We start from the raw sequence: 19,348 nt of genomic DNA, 5'->3' as shown, positions 1-19,348 counted from the left end.
ATTGAGGTATTTTAGGTATTTCATGTCGTGAGTCTGAATTTTTTATGTTTTTGAAATTGTTTTATAAAGTTTAAATAATTTGTCAGTTTTGTTATATTATTAAAAATGTCAGTTTTTAAATTCATTTTGCTATTTTTACCAAAAAAAAAGAAAAAAAAAAGAAAAAGTAATTTTGCCAAAAATTTTTAATTTTTTTTGTCAGCCCAAAACAAAATGTAACTTCCAAACTCAGTGGGCGCCCGCCCCCTTGCTTTTCAGGGGAGCATGAGAAGAGAAATTTACTAGGGCCACAACAATTAACATTCTAGAACAAGGCGGCGGCGGCGACGGCGACGGCGTTCATGGACAAGGCAGAGGCGGACCGGAAGGTGGAGGAATCTGTGGAAGAAGATGATCAGGTGGTAAATCCTTGGCAAGTTTCGGCTAAAGATGGAGGTAAAATCGACTACGACAAGCTAATTGACAAATTCGGATGCCAGAGGCTCCAGCCGTCTCTCGTCGACCGAGTTCAGCGGCTAACTTCTCGTCCTCCCCATGTCTTTCTCCGCCGTGGTGTCTTCTTTGCCCATCGGTTTGTTTCTATCTCTCTCGAAACTCCTTTTTGAACTTCCATAGTTGCGGTAATTGTACTTGACTTTGTTTGTTGTCACTCAGGGACTTTGACGAAATTTTGAATGCGTACGAGAGAGGAGAGAAGTTCTACTTGTATACAGGAAGAGGACCTTCTTCTGAAGCATTACATTTGGGACATCTGGTTCCTTTTATGTTTACCAAGTGCGCTTCACTTTCTTCTTACACTGATATTTTTGGCCTTTACATATTTATTTCAAGTAATTGAATATACAATGCTGTCTTTTTCATGGAGAAGTTAACTGGAAAAATGTAATAGGCTGAATAATGCTGTGAATTTCGTTTCCATTATGGAAACTGGCATGAAACTATATTTGAGTTAGGTGTGGCATTTCATGTTTCTTAATTGAGTCTATGGATAAGGAGGCTCATTTTTCTTTTCACTATCTGAATATAGGTATTGAATGCTTTTGTAGATATTTGCAAGATGCATTTAAGGTGCCCCTTGTGATACAACTCACTGACGATGAGAAATGCATGTGGAAAAATCTCTCTGTGGAAGAGAGCCAGAGACTTGCTCGTGAGAATGCAAAAGACATCATTGCTTGTGGTTTTGATATTTCAAAAACCTTTATCTTCTCTGATTTTGATTACGTTGGTGGGTGAGTATGATATAAGCGGCTTATTTGATAAGAGAATAAACCATCTAACAGTCATTTAATTGGAACCGGTGGGCCTTTCTGAATGTCTTATACAGATTTCTAGGAGTGCTTATATGCTTGCTACCTGGAGTTGTTTTTGGTTTTACAAATATATATTCATTGTTGATCAAGAAAGATCCAAGTTCCTAACTTGGTTTATTTTGGGATTTATTTCACAGTGCTTTCTATAAAAACATGGTGAAAGTTGCCAAATGTGTTACATACAATAAGGTACTTGCTTATAATCTATCCGTTTTTAACAATTTTCATTTTCAAGATTTTTTTATTAATATTATTAATAATATTATTATTATTTTGCTTATTTTTATGCATTGGTCTTGCAAGGTTGTGGGTATTTTCGGGTTTACTGGTGAAGATCATATTGGAAAAGTTAGTTTTCCACCAGTGCAGGTATGGATCACAACTTTTAATTGGAATAATGGGTAATTCTTATTTTAATTTATTTTGTGTTATCACATCAATCTTATAAGTTATATCAGATTGGGTCATATCCTCTCCAATATATGATTTTAATTTGTCACATGAATTTTGTTCTATTCTCAGATGAATTACTGTTGATTGTTCATGATCTTTGTGCTCTCAAATCTCACACGATAGATGAATTCCTTTTTTTTAAGATTTTGAAAGGAAGAATACATCATTTACTTCTCTAGAAATGAAACTTATTTTTCTTGTTCCATAAAACTCCAATTCTATGAAGATCAGACTTCAGGTTCATCAGTCTCTCTTCTTAAGAAGACACTACTCTGATTATACGTATATAGAACTAAAAGGTAAGAATAGCCCATCCATATCTTCTCTCAAAGGGAAAAGGAGAATGTGAGAACTACTCCAATTAGCATTGATTAGCGTAGAGTATAAGTATAATAGGTGTAGCTATAAGTCCCTAAGTGGAAGAATTCATTGAGTTACATTAAAGTTACACTCTTTATGCCATATCACGAAAACCACATCATTCTTTGTACTATAATTGCAAAAACCCAGAACTTGTAAGTCACATAAACAACTAAAAGAGTGGAATCACCTTTTTGTTGATCTCATGATTGTTTTCTCCCTCTGCATAATCACGGCAGTATCGCTACATTGTCCATGGAATTATTTGCAGGATTAACTTAATTTTTTTCCACCATCATCTCACTTTGATGCAGGCAGTTCCTTCATTTCCGAGTTCATTCCCACATCTTTTCTCTGGCAAGGATGATCTTCGGTGCTTAATACCTTGTGCTATTGATCAGGTGTTTGATTGTTTCTCCTGGCACACATTTTTTGTCACCTTGTTAAATAGCTTGTACCACATTGGGGTCATAGAGTCTGGGCTTGGCATTTTATTTTTGGTTCATGATTTAATTTTTCTTGAATTATGTGATTTTTTTTGTTGATTCTCCAGGATCCTTATTTTCGAATGACAAGGGATGTAGCTCCTCGCTTAGGATATCATAAACCTGCATTGATTGAATCTTCCTTCTTTCCTGCTCTGCAGGTAATACCACAATTCCTTTTTTTTTTTCTCTGAAATGATGTCGAGCCTCTTTATCAATAATAATAAATGAGACTAATGCTCAAAGTACAAGAGAATTATACTAAGAGCAAAAGAACTAAGGAAAACACAGCCTACAATTGATGAATCTGAAGTCTGATCTTCATAGAATTCTTATGTCTTTTGTCTCATCATGTTAAAAGTTACCACTCCACGGTGTTTACTTTGTAGAATCTTTTTGGCTCATAAAGAAAAATAGCTATATAAATATGGTGGAAACTTACATGCCACTTGCCAGTATATGTGGACTTGGCTTCAGACTTGTGAAGGATGTTTATGGTTGCATGACTTTTATGTCAAGCATTATCATATTTACAGAATTATTTTGATTTATTCTTTTGGATCTACATACCCGTTTCTTAAAAAAAATGTTGTTTTATTTATTTTTCTTGTACCTATTTATTTCTCCTTAAAAAGTTTACTGCATAGTAAAAAAATTTGGTTCCCTACTTTCATGTTAAACATGGTGCCAGGAATTGTTCATTAGTTGTTCAGCTGCTTTCTTACTATCTCTGTATTCGATCTGCAGGGGGAGACAGGGAAGATGTCCGCAAGTGACCCTAATTCTGCCATATATGTGACTGATTCTGCGAAGGACATAAAAAACAAGGTTTTAGTTTCTTTCTCGTATAATCGTATTTTTACTGAGATTTTCATGTGGCAAAACATAGTTTTATGTTTCTGAAGTTTCAAGATGTGGAAACTGGGTCACATATCCATGCTTTATTCATTTATTTATTTTTATTAAACTTTGTTTTGTTTGGATAAAACAATAATATATTTACATGAATAACCTGTTTGTAAGAAAAGTGGATTAGATATGCTCCAACTAAAAAAATGCTCTAACTAAAAAGAAAGTTCAAGAATGATACCCGTCTAGTTTATGTGTGTAGGTAAGGTAAGCCTTGTGCACTTGTTACTTTTTGCCAATAAAACATGAAAAGAATGCATCTATCTGAAATAACTCTTTAGTCTTTAGTCATCATGTTTGTCTTGTTAGAAAATGTCTGTTTCCCTTCTAATCATTAAGTCAATGAAGTGTTGAAGCTGCCCAGTTTTGTAAGCTTAAACCCCAAGCATCAGAACAATGAATATGTTTCCTTTAGTAATATCCAACCCAGGAAAAGCGCATTTCTGTTTGTTTTCTGTATGTAGTGATCTGAGAAGTAATTTAAGGGGAAGTACAAAGATGATTACTATTGAATTTCTGTAATGAATCAACATCTTTTTATTTGTAAAATTTGACACCCAGTGTTAACCGATGGATGAATACATAACTTTTTGGACAACCTTACTACTGATTCTGATAGACTTTTCTAACTTCCTTTAATTTTGAGAATATTTTAGTTCAATGGCATCTCGAAGCAAAATTTGTGATATCATCTTAGGAGGTCATGCAACTGTATGTTTCAACTTAATTTTGTATACTTTTAAAACATTGGTAAGCTAGAAGTGAGAATATGTGGCTTGAGCACCCTTCTTCCAAATACAATATCTCTTCTTGGTGGAGCACCCCACTTGGGTAAATGAAATATTATCAATTTATGGGTAAATTGAGAGCTCTGAAAGGGTTTCTTAAATTGTGGAATAGAGATGTTTTTGGAGATGCTAAGATCTAGAAGCAATAGATTCTTGAAAGGATCAATATTGACTCGAAGGAGTTAGAGAGCCCTTTGGATCCTGCCCTTAAACAAGAAAGAGAATCTCTAAAAGGGGAGTTTGCTAAGGTAATTAGGCAAGGGACCATAAGTTGGAGTTAAAAAGCCAAAGTCGATTGAGTGAAGGATGGAGATTCCATTACAGGTATCTTCCATAAGGTTGTTAGTGGAAGAAGAAATAAAAATCACATTTGTCCTTTACTTTTGAATAATGGGGCATTGACATGTAATGATGAATGAGGTGGTGGAGGAGGTCATATCGGGCTTTTCTAATCTTCTTAGCTTGTTAGTGCTTCCCAAGCTGTTTGTGCAGGGTATTGAGTGGTGTCCCAATTGGGGGAGTGACTGAGTGAGGACTTGGTGGTATACTCTAGAAGAAATTAAGAAGGTGGTGTTTCAGAGTGATAGAAGTAAATCATCGAGCTCGGACGGTTTCTTAGCGACATTTTATCATATAATTTTGAGCTTCTCAAGGATGAGTTGGAAGGTGATTTTAAAGAATTCTTTAAGAAGGGCATATTGAATATGTCTTTCTGAAACATTCATGTGCCTCTGATAGAATGCTGATATAATATTTCTACTTTATTAATATCTAAACAGAAATTACAATATGAAATAACTAGAACAAAAGCACCTGGCCTTCTGCTTCCCCTCTCTCAAGGAGTATATCAGTTCCTTGCTTTCACTAAAATCTTCATGGCTTCTCTTCTCTCCCCTACTTTCTATTTATAATCCTGTAACTGCCAACATATCTAATTACCTTTATACCCCTGCCCTATACTAATATAGGTATCTAACATTACCCGGCCTTCAAAAACACCTTGTCCTCAAGATGTGCTTACAAATACGATCACAAAATTAACTCTCTTTTTTTTCTCTTTTTTTATTTACCAACAATTTTCAGTAATCTGCCCGTCAAGTTTTAAAGAAAAGAAAATTCCTCCATCAGCTTCGTAAAAATCCCTTGCATATTCCCAAAATGGCCCCTTTTTTATTATTATTATTTACAGCTCTTCTTCTCTAGTGGGCTAGGCCCATAATCAATTTGTTGTGTCAAATGGAAATTGTTTTGAGCCAGGACATCTTTACCTTCCTTAATAATAGCCACTCCACCTATGTAATGACGGGCCTCCAATGTATTATTTAAGATAAGTTGAAGCCCATTTGAACAGACTTTAGGTTTTGTCCCTTTTGCCCTAATTCTCTTTATCAACTTCTGCCACGTCATTGGCAGCATCACGTGGGCAATTGCTTCTTTCTCTTCATGCGATTCATCCCTATTCTAGATCACCTTCTCGGACCATCGTCGATTGTCACTTGCCGGCGTTTTCTTTTTCCTTTGCATCTAGACGATTGCTGCCGTCTTCTTTTCCATCGGAACCAGACAAGTTCCGACGTCTTTCTTCTCCGTCGTAACCAATCAATTTCAGCTTCTTCGAACAGCAACTTTTTCTTCACTCGGTTCTTCGTTTCGGGTCTCGTCGGTAATTCTTGTCGATCTTCCACGATTTTCGACTTGCTTGCTAAGAGTCGTCCGTAGTTAAGTTCTTCCCTTACTGATCGGAAACTAAATATTAGCCTCTGTTTTAATTCCAACCAGTTCTTGAATGGATCGTATTCCTTGGGTGATCGATAACAACCTAAAGCGCGGTTCCAATAGAAATACTTGCGCTAAACATTGACCATTCGAACTTGTTTCGATCGATCACCTTCTCTCCAATTTTTATTTTCTCCATTCGTTCTTCATTCTCATTTCTTTTCATCGATGTCCTTTCTTCAGTCACCTTCTCTTCAATTTCTATTTCCTCCTTTCGTTCTTCGTTCTCGGTTCTTTTCGTCGATGTACTTCGTCCTTCAACCATACTCTTCATCACTGGTATTTGATTCGCGGATGCTGTGATTCTTCCACTCACTGTTGATTTTTCTTCACCAGTGTTTCAGCGCACTTTAAAAACAGCTTCTGATTTTCCTCGGCTTGAATTCTTAACCGCTCAATGCTCTTTGTTAAGGATCTCGGATTTTCTTCGATTGCCAGAATTTTGCTTAATTCTTTCTTCATCCCAATCATTTCTTGTTCAAAGGCTTCCAGTTTTTCTTCGATCCGTGTTTGCACCATTGTTGATTTCCTTCCCAAGATTTATCTCTATGATACCAATTTGATAGAACATTGATATAATATTTCTATTTTACTGGTATCTAAACAGAAATTACAATATGAAATAACTAGAACAAAAGCACCTGGCCTTCTGCTTCCCCTCTCTCTCAAGGAGTATAGTAGTCCCTTACCTTCACTAAAATCTTAATGCCTTCTCCCCCCTACTAATTTATAACCCTGTAACTGCCAACATATCTAATTACCTTTATACTCCTTCCCTATACTAATATAGGTATCTAACAGCCTCATTCTGAAGAAGGATAATGCTAACAGGGTTAGGGACTTCAGACCTATTAGTCTTGTTACAAGCGTTTATATGATTTTAGCCGAAGTCTTCGCAAATTGCCTAAGGAAAGTGCTCCACTTGATTTTTTCAGTTTCTTAAGGTGCTTTTATATTAGAGAGATATATCCTTGATCAGTCCCTTATTGCCAATGAAGTTGTTGAGGATTATAGATCAAAAAGAAAGAAGGGGTGATATTTAAAATTTTCCTTGTAAAAGTGTATGGCCATGTTGATTGGAACTTTAGACAAGGTGTTGGATAAGAAAGTTGTTCGAGTATAAATAGAGAATGTGGATGTGGAATTGTATCGTTTGTTGATTAATGGAACTCCAAAGGGGTCAATTAAGGCTTCTAGGGGCTTGATGGGTTGTTTGTCAAATCCTAAATTCTCCATTTTCATCAACGGCAAGCCAAGAGGCTGCATCACAGCTTCAAGAGGCATTCATCAGGGGACCCCGTTTCACCCTTCCTTTTCCTCCTTGTAAGTGAGGTTTTAGTAGCCTTTATCAACAAGCTTCACTTAAATGGACAATATGAGAGCTTGTTGGCAAGGATTTGATTCGCCTCCCCTTGCTACAATTTCCCAACGATACTCTCCTCTTTTGCAAATATGACGATCAAATGCTTCTCAAGCTTAAGGAAGCTATTAGACTCTTCAAATGGTGTTTGGCGCAGAAACTTAATTGGGAAAAATCAGCTCTTAGTGGGGTCAATATACCAGAGGACATCCTACTTCAAACTGCTGTCCGTATTTGTTGTAAGGCAGAAAATCTACCCGTCATCTCCTTAGGCCTCCCCTTAGGAGGCTATCCTCCACGTAAGGAGTTCTGACAATCGGTCATTGATCGTATTCACAAGAAACTAGACAGATGGAGGCATTTTAACATCTCTAGAGGAGGAAGATAAACTTTGTGCAATGCAATATTGGCTAGCCTCCCAACTTATTATCTATCCTTGTTCTCTATTCCCCAGAATGTGGCAGTCTCCCTGGAAAAGATCACAAGGAACTTCTTTTGGGAAGGTAATTCTGGCAGTAAGCTTAACTACCTTGTCAAATGGAATTTGGTATCCTTCCCTTTAAAGGGTGGGGTTCTTGGCCTTGGTTGTCTTAAAATCCACAACTCTGCCTTGCTTGCTAAGTGGGTGGAGATATTCAGTGGATGATTTTTCCTTTTTGGAGGAAAATTATTTGCAGCATCACGGCAAAGAGCCCTTTGATTGGTTTACATTGGGAAAGTTCGGAAATAGCCTAAGGAGTACATGGATAAGCATCTCAAGAGTGTGGAGGTTGGTGGAATCCCTAGCACTAATTAAAATGGTAGTAGAACTAGCTTCTGGCCAGACCTTTGGGTTGGTGCCTCCACTCTCAAAGATCTTTTTACATTACTTTACAGAATTGCCTTACTTCCCCACGGTTTCAGCTGCAGACCATTGGGATTTTGTTACCCTCTCTTGGTCTCTACCCTTTAGAAGATGCTGAAATTGTTGAATTTGAATCCTTACTCTCCCTCCACTCATATGAAGAAGTACATGATTCTAAAGACCAAAAAATATGGTCAATTGATCACCAAGGCCGTTTTACTGTTAAATCTCTCTTGGTGCACTTGTATTCTGCGCCCCCGGATAAACGTTTATTTAAAGCCTAGTGGAAGTCAAACAGCCCTCGGAGAGTTAATATTCCGATTTGGATCATGATCATTGGGTCCCTTAACAGTGCTGATATCCTCCAAAAGAAGGCTCCTAACAAGGGTTTACTACTTCTCTTTGCTTGAAGGCAAATGTGGTTTTATCCCATCTCTTTCTGCTATGTCCCTTCTCTTCCTTCTGATGGAACAAATTCTTCTCCATTTTCAACACTGCTGGGGTTTTTGATGGCTCCCTTTGTTACTCGGTTCTTCAGCTCCTGAAGGGTCCGCCGCTTACAAAGAAGCCAAGACTAATATGGTTAAATTTGCCAAAAGCTATCCTCTCTAAACAGTGGTTTGAAAGAAGGCAGTGGATCCTTCATAACAAAGGAAAACTGAGTCCATAAATCCTTCTCTATGCAGAGCGAAATGCAGCAGCTTGGTGTTCCTTGAACAAGGATTTTGGGGCTCTCTATTCAAGATATTTGTCTCAATTGGGCAGCTTTCCTCTCCCGTCTAACCCCCTAATCTTTGTTTTGGCAGTCCTTATTTGGAGCTGATTGCTCCTCTGTTTTTGGATATCTCAGCAGCTGTTTTTGTATTACCTCTATTTTAGCATTTTCTCAGTCTCGGCCATTTGTACTATTGTTGGACTCATTTATGTTAAATCCATTACATCTTCTGTTTTGGTTCATAATTGGGATATGAAGTTTTGGTGCTAAGGGGTGTCAGCCTAGTTGAAATGCCCAGGTGCACCTTCTGATCCCCCTAGCTTTTTGTTCTTTAGGCTTCTTTATTACTCTCAATGTATATACCACTTGTAATTTGAGATTTTATCATTAATAAAGAAGTTTGTCTCCTTTTCAAAAAAAAAAAAAAAAAAAAAAAAAAGAGAGAAAGAAAGAAAAAAGAAAAAAAAGGAAATCGACCCCAATGGAAAATGACACAATGCTCTGTCTTCTGACTTGTGCATCACATCTTTGGTTATGTGACCTATTTCATGACTATTTTGATCTTTTTAGTTTATACTGCTATGTAAGGCCCCCAATAGTTCACAAAGACGAAAGGAAGGGCAAGAAGGTAACTGGAGGTGTGGCAAAATGTAGTGGGAAGGGACTGTTCAGGTTCTGCAGCTTTCTATTGGGGATCGCGTAGATTGTTGGAAGAGCTTCTGTGATGGGAGATTTAAGTAGGGTTCTGCAAAGAGGAATTGGATGTGAAAAACTTTCTTTGAGAGGGAGGCGCTCTTGAATCTGCCCTCATCTTTTTTTGGTTTTTTTTGTTTTTTGTTCTTCCATGTTAGCTTGATCTTTGAGCTTGTGTACTGAGAACTTATCTTGTGATCGTTGATTTCTCTATTGCAATATATTAAAATCAGGGAGTGTTTTCCCTTTTTTCTCTTGGTGGGTAATTTTCTGAGCGTAGGAACGTTGCAACTAACGTACTACTTACCCCTAGAAGTAGAAATGTGAATTATCTCTGACAATAATACAATGTGATGCTTAAAAGTTAAATTATAAAGATCAAAAGCTTCACATTTTAGTTTGTTTTGGCAGTTTTATTGTTTGTGATGATAGTAACATGAACGTGTATGTGTAGTTATATATGTAAGAGGTAGTAGGTGATTCTTAGGTGTATATGCTTGCCAATCTTTTAACCTGTTTGTTAACTGGAAAGGAATATTCACTTCACCATTGGTTTTTCCTTTTGTCATTGAGGATAATGTTTATTCTCTTCAGATCAACAAATATGCATTCTCCGGTGGACAAGATTCTATAGAGAAGCATAGATTATATGGCGCAAATCTCGAGGTACAATTTTTTTTTTTTAATTGTTGTGCCATAAAGTTGGCATTTTAAACAAAATATCATGAATGTCATGCTATATTAGATTTACTCATGATATATGACTTGTAATAAAAAAGGAAATTGACAACTTAGATTGTGTCTTTGAACTTTCTGTTTATTTCCATGCTGATATCATGACCCAGATAGAACACCCCGCATAGACTTATTCAAACCCACTGTAATTTCTGTTTTCAAGTATAACTGTATGCTGCCCTGTATAATTTAAAATCATAAAGTGATTCCCAGTATGGTATTGAAGAGTAAGGATTCAGTTAGTCTTTGTAGTAGTGGTGGACTGGATGCCACGGTTGATCATGGTTGGGAGATCTTTCTATTCTGAGCAGGATATAAGAGTTCTGAAGGAATAAGCTTCAGGTTCTCCTGCAATTCCGGCTTTTGTTGCTTGATGGGTCAAGTAGAAGTCCTAAGACTAAATTTTTCTTTGCTTTTCATTGTTGAAATACCCTAATTACAAGATTCAACAGATGCGTACTAAATTGATATGCCTTTTGCAAAAAATCATCCAAAACTATAAACCACATATTCATTGGTTCTGCCCTTTTGGTTTGGGGTTAGCTTTGTACTCCCTAACTCAACACACGATTTTGTGTTCTCTCTTCCACACTATCCTCAAGATGGAAAGCGCAGGTCTTTGGCCTTGTTTCTCAATAGATGACTTTTGTGGGATACGATTATCACCCACATACTTTATGCAGCCATCATTGGGGAAGAATTTATAATTATTAGTATTACTTTTTCTTTCTTCAAATTTTGTTTGTTTCTTCTCATATAAAGTACTTGAAAGAAGATTTGTTTCTTATCATAGGAACTTAAAATTAAGATCATGCCATTTTCTAATGTGGGTTTTTGTCTATTTTACTACAAACCGTTCAGGTGGATATACCAATCAAATATTTGAATTTTTTCCTGGACGATGATGCTGAACTTGAACGTATAACAAAGGTGAGACTGCTGGTTCCATAATGGAGTTGATATTTTGATAATCCCTTTTGGTTCATCTCAATGTTTTGGCCCACTAGAACCTTTCAGAAAAATAGAAGTTTTTTCAATTCTCTCTTTTCTTGCTTCAGGAGTATGGTGCTGGACGCATGCTAACAGGTGAGGTGAAGCAACGCCTCATTCAAGTACTAACTGAAATGGTAGAAAGACATCGTAGAGCTCGTGCTGCTGTGACAGATGAGGTAAGTTTGTTTCATTCTTTATGTGATAGTGTGATGCAGATTCATCCTCAAGCCGCTTGTCTAAAGTCAGTATTAGATATTAATTCAAAGCACTTCATTTGCTAATCATGTCTGTTGTAATCTGATAGGCATGATAGGCCTCAGACTTAATTTTATTTATCAACAGCCGGCAAAGATTCAGCCTCTCCACAATTCTTTATTGAGAAGTCCGTACAACAGAATAGCCAAAAAGATACTCTCCCCTCACAATACTAGCCACATATATAGGCAAACACTAAAAAAGAAAATTAATAAAGTAACAGACTACTCTGCCCTAACAAACAACATTCCTAATGGCATACCAACTATTGGCCCCCCCCAAAAGCCATCTTGTCCTCAAGGTGGAACTTAGGGAATTGGTCTTGGATGATTTAAAACCGAACCGTTTTAAAATAAAAAATAATATAGGGGCTTCTTTTAGATAAAGTATTATTAAAAAATAGAATATATATAATTTTAGCGTTTCTTCTTCATTTTCACTTCTCAGCTTGCCGCCTCCCCCATCCCTACCCAAAGCTCATGCTCACAACCCTCGGTCTCTCATGGTCTTGCTCACGCATGGCCACACCTCCATGTTCAAACTTCTGATCGGCCATCTCACATCCCTCTGATAGTCTCCACAATCACTTCACGACTCTCCGTTTCATCTTGATTTTGGGTTTTCTATTTTTGAAACTTTGGTTCGTGAGTTTTCGAGGTTTTCAGAAACTTTGAATTAATTGAATATTCATTTAGAAATTGAGATTGGTTTTCTGTTTGGAGTTTTAAATCGTCACGCATTGCCGCCATCCACTGCTCTGGACCTCTTCACTTTTCTCTGGGAGTCTAATGTATATAACTTTTTTTTTTCCTTTTCTTGTAAAAGCATTTAACGTTTCTTATTCATTCACATTTAAGGTTTCTTTTTGAATATTTTGCCTGAAATTTATTTATGAAAGAAACGATTTCGAAACGGAGGGAAAAATTTTGGAAGAACAAAAACTGTGAAACCGAACCGAACTGCACCACATGTTTGGGGTTCGGCTCGGTTTCATATATTAGATTTTTCAAAATTTGTGGTTCAGTTTAGTTTGAGCTCCAAACTGAACCGAACTGGAACGCCCCTAGCCACATATATAGGCAAACACTAAAAGAGAAATTAATAGAGTAACAGACTACTCGGCCCTTCCTAAAAAACAACATTCCTAAGGGCCCACAACAGATGAAAATACCAACTAACTCTCAGTCACCCTTTTTCTTCCCCATTTTATTTGTTCATGCATACACTTTTACTATTGGGGGTCTATCATAAGCGGTATAACATCTTTAATGTTTGGGATGGCTATTAATAGTTGACGATACCATTATGTTATTTCATTTCTTTTCTTTATTTTCTTCTTCTTTCTTTTTTTTTTTTTGGAAAAACCAACAATTATGCTATTTCTTGTTTTAAACAAACATTCCTGATGAATCTCATTTCTTTAACACTTGTTCGTGGTCGTTGATTGAGAGAATCAAGTTTAACCACAAAATTTTAATTTCATGTAGTTGAATTTGAACTTGTATAAGTGGGGAAGTTGGTAATCTTTCCGGGTACACATATATATACACATACGAAGAGAGATCGTGTAGAAATATGATGAAATGTTCAAGAAAATAGAGTTTTTGTTTCAGAGTGTTGGAAAAAACGATTCATTTTAAAGAATGATCTTGAGTTATAAAACTTAAAAGAAAAGTAGGAAATAAGGCACCGAGGTGCACACTAGAAGTGTCGAGGTGTGTGTGTACCTCAAGTGTGCTTCGTTAAGGAAGACAAGCTAGGTGCAGGGGAGCAAATGTCGACATTTCTACATCAATCAAGATGTTTTGTTTATTTTATTTTCCTTGCTTGATTATGCGACTCTTTTTTGGCATAGAAGTAAATGTTATTTTCTTTCAAGACTTTTAGGATACGAGTACAAATTGACAAGCAATATAAAGAAAATGCTGAAATAAGCCCAAGTTTAATGCTCTTGAGAACTGGAAGTTGAAAAGAGAAGAGCACTATTTAGCATTGAAATTATGGAATGCACGAGAAACTTTGTAAATTTGAAGTGCAAGGTTTGGGTGGTATGGCTTTTACTTAGAGTGCTTTTGTTTCGTTTTCAGATGGTTGATGCTTTTATGGCAGTCAGACCACTTCCAAATATGTTCGACTGAAGAACTCATTCATTGAACCACTATTTACCGTTTAAATCAAGAGGCCAGGATTGGATGCGACACGGTCGTGCCTCGTCTCTCTCATCAGATCATTTATGAATCTGAGGGTTTTCTTTCTTCCTTACAACATTAACTTTCTAGAACCTATATTTATCCAAATTTTGTATTATTAGGGAAAGACATTCCTTTTTGGCAGTAAATCTTTGTAGGTGTTCCGAGGAGCAATGGACTTTTTTCTTTCTTGGTATCGAGAATTGGGCAAGAGTTTGTTTGATTTCTGCTAAAGAAAAAGTACACTATAAATTAAAGATTCTATATAATGACATTATTGAGTTTTCCTTTTGAGAGGACTTTGTACAAAATAGAATTTGATTTTGTTGGTAGGCTCCATATGTATGTATGGTTCGTTGCATTTTAATGGTATAGAAACTGCTAAGTGATTGTAAAATGATTGGCTATTAGCATTTTTAACCTGGATCTTTTTACTAAATGCTCAGTTTGTTGTGTTAATGTCTACTAAATAAAATTTTAAAAGTCAAAAACAATTTTAATCAATTAAGTTTTACTAATTTTTCCAACGCTATCAAAATTGATTTAGAATTTTACTCTTAGGGAGGTCATGTTTTGTCGAGTTTTAATAAAATTGGTGTAATTGTAATAGGATCTCGAGTTGATGAATCATTCAATTGGATTGATTCAATGATTCAAAACGTATTTGGATTGATTTACTTAAAATTATAAACGGTTACTCAAATAAAAATTAGATCCAAAATTGACTTTTTTCTTTTCTAAATTGGAAAGTTTATAGTTTTTGTTTTGTGATTGGGTTTGATTACTATTGTTATTATTATTATTACTACATTTAAATTAATTGTTATTATTATTATTTCTACATTTAAATTTAGATTAAGAAAGTCAACTTTCATTTTGAAGTACAAAAGGATCAATAGTGAAAGATTTCATAGTGTTGCTGTATCATATGAATATGGTCAAAATGAGATGACTTGTAGTAGGTGATATTTGAAGACTTTTGTTATGTTTTTCTTTTATTAAATATAAATTTGACAATTCCTACTATAGCTTTATTTATTTATTTATTTATTTATTTATTTTTGATTCAAGCAAGGAACTACCAACTTTTTAGGTACATAAAATTTGTCTTATTTTCTCATATTTATTTATTAACTTTTTTTAAGGTGTCAAACACTTTTGTGGACTAAGTAATTCCATTTGTCTAAGAGTAGGAGTTTTGTATCATATGTTTGAAACATCTAACATTTTAGTTTTTAATTAAAGCTCTCTAAATTTGAAACATCTAACATTTAAGCTAGCTGTTTTCTTTTTTATCCTAATGTTTGGGTTTTGATCTTGGATGAAGATTTTTTTTTATTTGTTTGTTCTTTTCTTCATATACAACGCTCCCTTCAAAACTTAGATGGTATCTATGATAACATTCTTTTTATCATTTATATTCAACAGTAAGAAAATTTCTCAAAGGAAAAAAAAAAAAAAAGAAGAAGAAGAGAGATTAGAGAACAATTATTTTAGGGGAGCTATTAGCTCAAAGTTCTCCCATCTGTTGACTATAACCATCCATTCAATCAAATGCAAGTTGGCAGTCAGGGACCAAATCATGTGAACGATATCGGTTCGTTTGGACAATCTGATTGAGTTGGGTGAGTTTAATTTGTATCCATGATTCTTATGGTTTTGTCTTTCAATGTTTATACATTTTCATTTATGAAGTTCTGACAAAATATTATAAGAGTGGTTGTCCCACATCGAAGATATTTAGGAAAGTGATTATATGGATTCCATCTCAAAACTAATTGACAATGAGAGGTTTAACTTATCTATGTTATAAAGAATGTGAGTCCCTTTGCTTTTTCCAACTAAAGATTCTTAACATATCAACAACGATGAACTCCAAACACCGTAAAAAAAAGAAGTTTATGACACTTTGATTATAACTGTTATAGTTGGAAACATTTTAATAGTGAAGAGTAAGAAGTTATAAAGTACAAGAAGTTGTGAGCTACTGAGGTCAACAATATAAAAAGTTGATAAGGTATAAAATTGATGTTTTTTAGTGATGAGATTCACACAAATTCATAGACCAAACAAAGAGTGAAGTTCATAACTCTTTATTTCCAAACTCATGGTACCAAACACACCCGAAGTCTTTTGTATTATCTAGTTTGAGAATAGGACTAGAGGGTACAATTGATACACAAATTCTGGGAGAATGTTAGATTAAGAGAGAATTATTCTATGTGGACATAACAAATTATCGTATTTCCAATTTCATTTTAGGGATTTTTATTTTAATTTTTCATGTAAATTTTCGTGTTCCTTAATTTAATTTCTCTATTAATTTTTTCTCTAATTCTAGAGGTAGTAGTGGAGAATTTTATTTCCAACATAATCTACATTGCATCATCTTTTGTAAATTTATGTGCAATTATGATCCTTTTTATCATTGACAAAATTTTTATTACAAGTTGATTTATGGTCTATTTGAATTGGTTAGATAAAAAATGTTTTTTTTTTTATATATTTTTTTATAAAATCTAGTTAAGATAGACTTAAAATCTATTTTAAATATTTATTTTGTTTCTAAAATAACTTATTTTCAAAATAAAACACTTGGGATAAATTTCACTCAAACACACACTTACTTCATCTTTAGATTCATAATCTTGACTTAATGACATCATCAATTAGAACTACCTCTCATTGCCTCTTAGAGACCAATGATCAATCTTCAATATATATTGAGAACTATATTGTGATTGTGAAGGACTCAATTTGAGTAATACAACTTGATATCAGTGGTTCATCATACACTAAATAAACCAAACCAATAATATTAATTGACATGTTAATTAGGTCATGAATGTTTGAATATTTAGGTACTTTTAATTGAGTATAAAAATAGTATTTAACCCATTATTTTAAAAATATACAAAAGGCATAATCTAGTTATATTATATATTAATTGCATTGGACAACTAATGATATATAACTAATACACAAAACTATTCAAACACTAATTTCAAACTTGGGGATAATTTGTAATTAAATTCAAATATCCCCAACTAAACATGTCACCCTTTTAAAACCATAAACTTTAGAAAAATTGCAAACTTTTATTTAGAAAAAACAGCTAATAGCACCTACTTTTTACATATTGCAAATATGTCAAGTATGACAAGTAATTAGATATACCAGACGACTATTAAAGGGCTATCAGATGACTATCAGAGGGCTATCCACTTTTAAATTTACTATTTTGACAATTTAAAAAACGTAATGACATAAGTGCTGTTATCATAAATTTTTTTGCTATTTTTGAAAATACCCTTAAACTTTATTTAGCAACAATTTAATCCATACACATTTTTAAATTTGTAAAAATTTAGGTTTGATGGATAATCTTTTTGTTTTTTTCCTTTAAATTAAGCCTATATACCTAAAATTCTACCTCAAGCTTTCTTCCTTTGTTATTTATATTTTACTAGTGGTTTAAAAAATCAAACTAAAATTAGAAAACTTAAAAAAGTAGCTTCCAAAAAGTTGTCTTTATTTTTTAAATTTGGTTTAAGAATTCAACCGTACATAGTATTTAAGAAAGATGCAAATAATTGTAAGACATGGAGAAAAAAAAAAGTTACCAACTTTGATCGATAACTTTTAAAATCGTAAAAATTCAATTCATATTATAAAAAAATCTATCAAAATTAATTGGCAATATATTAATAACAACTTGATTTTTATAGTTTATAAAAACATCTGGCCTATAATCAATCTTTTGATCTACATATTTAAGATAAATTTCACTAAGTTTTTAGTAACATTTTTCATGCAAGGGACATAAATCATTACAAATTTAAAAGACAATAACTAAATCACTCCATATTGAGATTAGGTTGCTATAGAATTGAAAGCACATCACAGTTCAATTGTAAAAAAGAAAAAAACTAAATTACAACAATATACCAAAGTTTAGTTTCTATAACTTATAATTAAAATTTATTTCTTTTATATTTTGATAAAATACTCCTAAATAGTCCCTAAGATAGGGTCCATACACGGAGATTTGATTAGACTATATGGACTATTTATGTGGTTTTATCATCAAGACTAAATTTTACAGCGATAGAGACTAATTAAATTCATTCTAACTTTATTTTCAAATTCTACTAATCAAATTTATAATAATTAGCACATTGTTACATAATTAGAAATTAAATTCAAACCTTACAAACCAACCATATATTAAAAGAAAAAGAAGAATAAAATAAAAAGAAGTAAAGTTAGAGAGAGTTAGATTATTGCTTGGTTTAGTTTTGAAGGGTAAAAGATTTTGAAGAGGAAAAAGAAAAAAAAATGTTTAGAAGTGAAAAGTCTAAAAAAAGGGATGGAGTGTGGTTTAAGAAAAGGAAAAAAAACATTAAAACATTAAAACATTTGATGCCAATCGTTTTTGAATTTGTTTTTTCATTTATATCCCCAACTCCTTCTACCATCACTAATTACATTTACCCCATTCTTCTTCACTCTCATCTTTTTTCTTTTCATTTTTATTTTCATACTCTCTACTTAATTACTTTTTTACTTTTTACTTTTTACTTTTTACTTTCATTCATGTATTTTTTAAATATTTATTTTGGTTCCCTATACTTTTATCTTTGATTCCATCACTTTCCTTCATATTCTTTTCAATTAAAATTTTATTTTAATTATCCATTATATTTTCAACTTTCTCTCATTTTCTTCCTTAAATTATCCATTATCCATTATCCATTATCCCCCATGTTTGCTAAATACTTCTAAATGGTCCTTAAGTTAACTTTTAACTTAAGGACTAACGTGGACATTACTTATATTTGATGATGTATAAATTATATTGAATTGGTTGGAAAATAAATTAAATAAAAACTTTAAAATACACCTATATAATGTGCCCTATCCTCTACAAAAGAAGTTGAACCATCGTACGGTTAACATGTCATCAACCAATACCCTCCATCTCTTGTTTGTTTTCCTTCTCAAACTCATCTCGACAATTGATTCTTCAACCAGTCATATATGCAACATACAAGATTTTCTACTATCGGTTAATCAAGTATTTTAATTAGGAGTGTAATTGGGTTGAGTTTCTTTCACAACCGACCCGACCCAAAATGCACGGTTAATTTAGTAGGAGAGTTCGACCCGACTCGACCCACATTCGGGTTGTGTCAAAATGGATCAGATCGGGTTGGGTCGCTGTTTTTTTTTTTTTTTTTTCAATTGAAGCAAGAAAGGAAATCCATATCATCACAAAATCCCATTTCGTTGAACATCATCATCATCATTTTCCCCGAAGATGAATATTTGCCAAACTCAAATTTAAACCCACGTGAGATGCAACAATCAGATTTACACCAAAAACAAATCCTAATAAGCTACTGCCTTCACTTGGTATCAGATATGACACAGAAGCTACTAAAATTCTTTATGCTTCCTCACTTATAAACATAAATTTC

The 19,348-nt window shown here is 34.0% G+C and overlaps 1 protein-coding gene across 2 annotated transcripts; it reads left to right on the top strand.

The window, feature by feature from the left end:
- Positions 1 to 218: 218 nt before the first annotated feature.
- Positions 219 to 14,162, top strand: LOC103493459 (tryptophan--tRNA ligase, cytoplasmic). 2 transcript variants are annotated; one of them, XM_008454200.3, is made up of 12 exons: positions 219 to 571; positions 655 to 774; positions 1,047 to 1,232; positions 1,451 to 1,502; positions 1,617 to 1,682; positions 2,441 to 2,527; positions 2,680 to 2,772; positions 3,359 to 3,439; positions 10,291 to 10,362; positions 11,293 to 11,361; positions 11,490 to 11,600; positions 13,767 to 14,162. In XM_008454200.3, exons 1-12 carry the CDS (start codon positions 342 to 344, stop codon positions 13,815 to 13,817), a joined length of 1,218 nt encoding a protein of 405 aa, XP_008452422.1. In that variant the 5' UTR covers positions 219 to 341; the 3' UTR covers positions 13,818 to 14,162. The 2 variants fall into 2 exon arrangements, with proteins under 2 accessions (XP_008452422.1, XP_050947386.1); XM_051091429.1 differs by having other exon boundaries at positions 422 to 571; positions 1,028 to 1,232.
- The last annotated feature ends 5,186 nt before the right edge of the window (positions 14,163 to 19,348 follow it).

The sequence above is a fragment of the Cucumis melo genome, chromosome 10 (assembly GCF_025177605.1).
Source record: "Cucumis melo cultivar AY chromosome 10, USDA_Cmelo_AY_1.0, whole genome shotgun sequence".
NCBI lineage: Eukaryota > Viridiplantae > Streptophyta > Magnoliopsida > Cucurbitales > Cucurbitaceae > Cucumis > Cucumis melo.
Note: the sequence above shows the minus strand (reverse complement) of the source record. Positions and strands in the feature narration are given on the sequence as shown.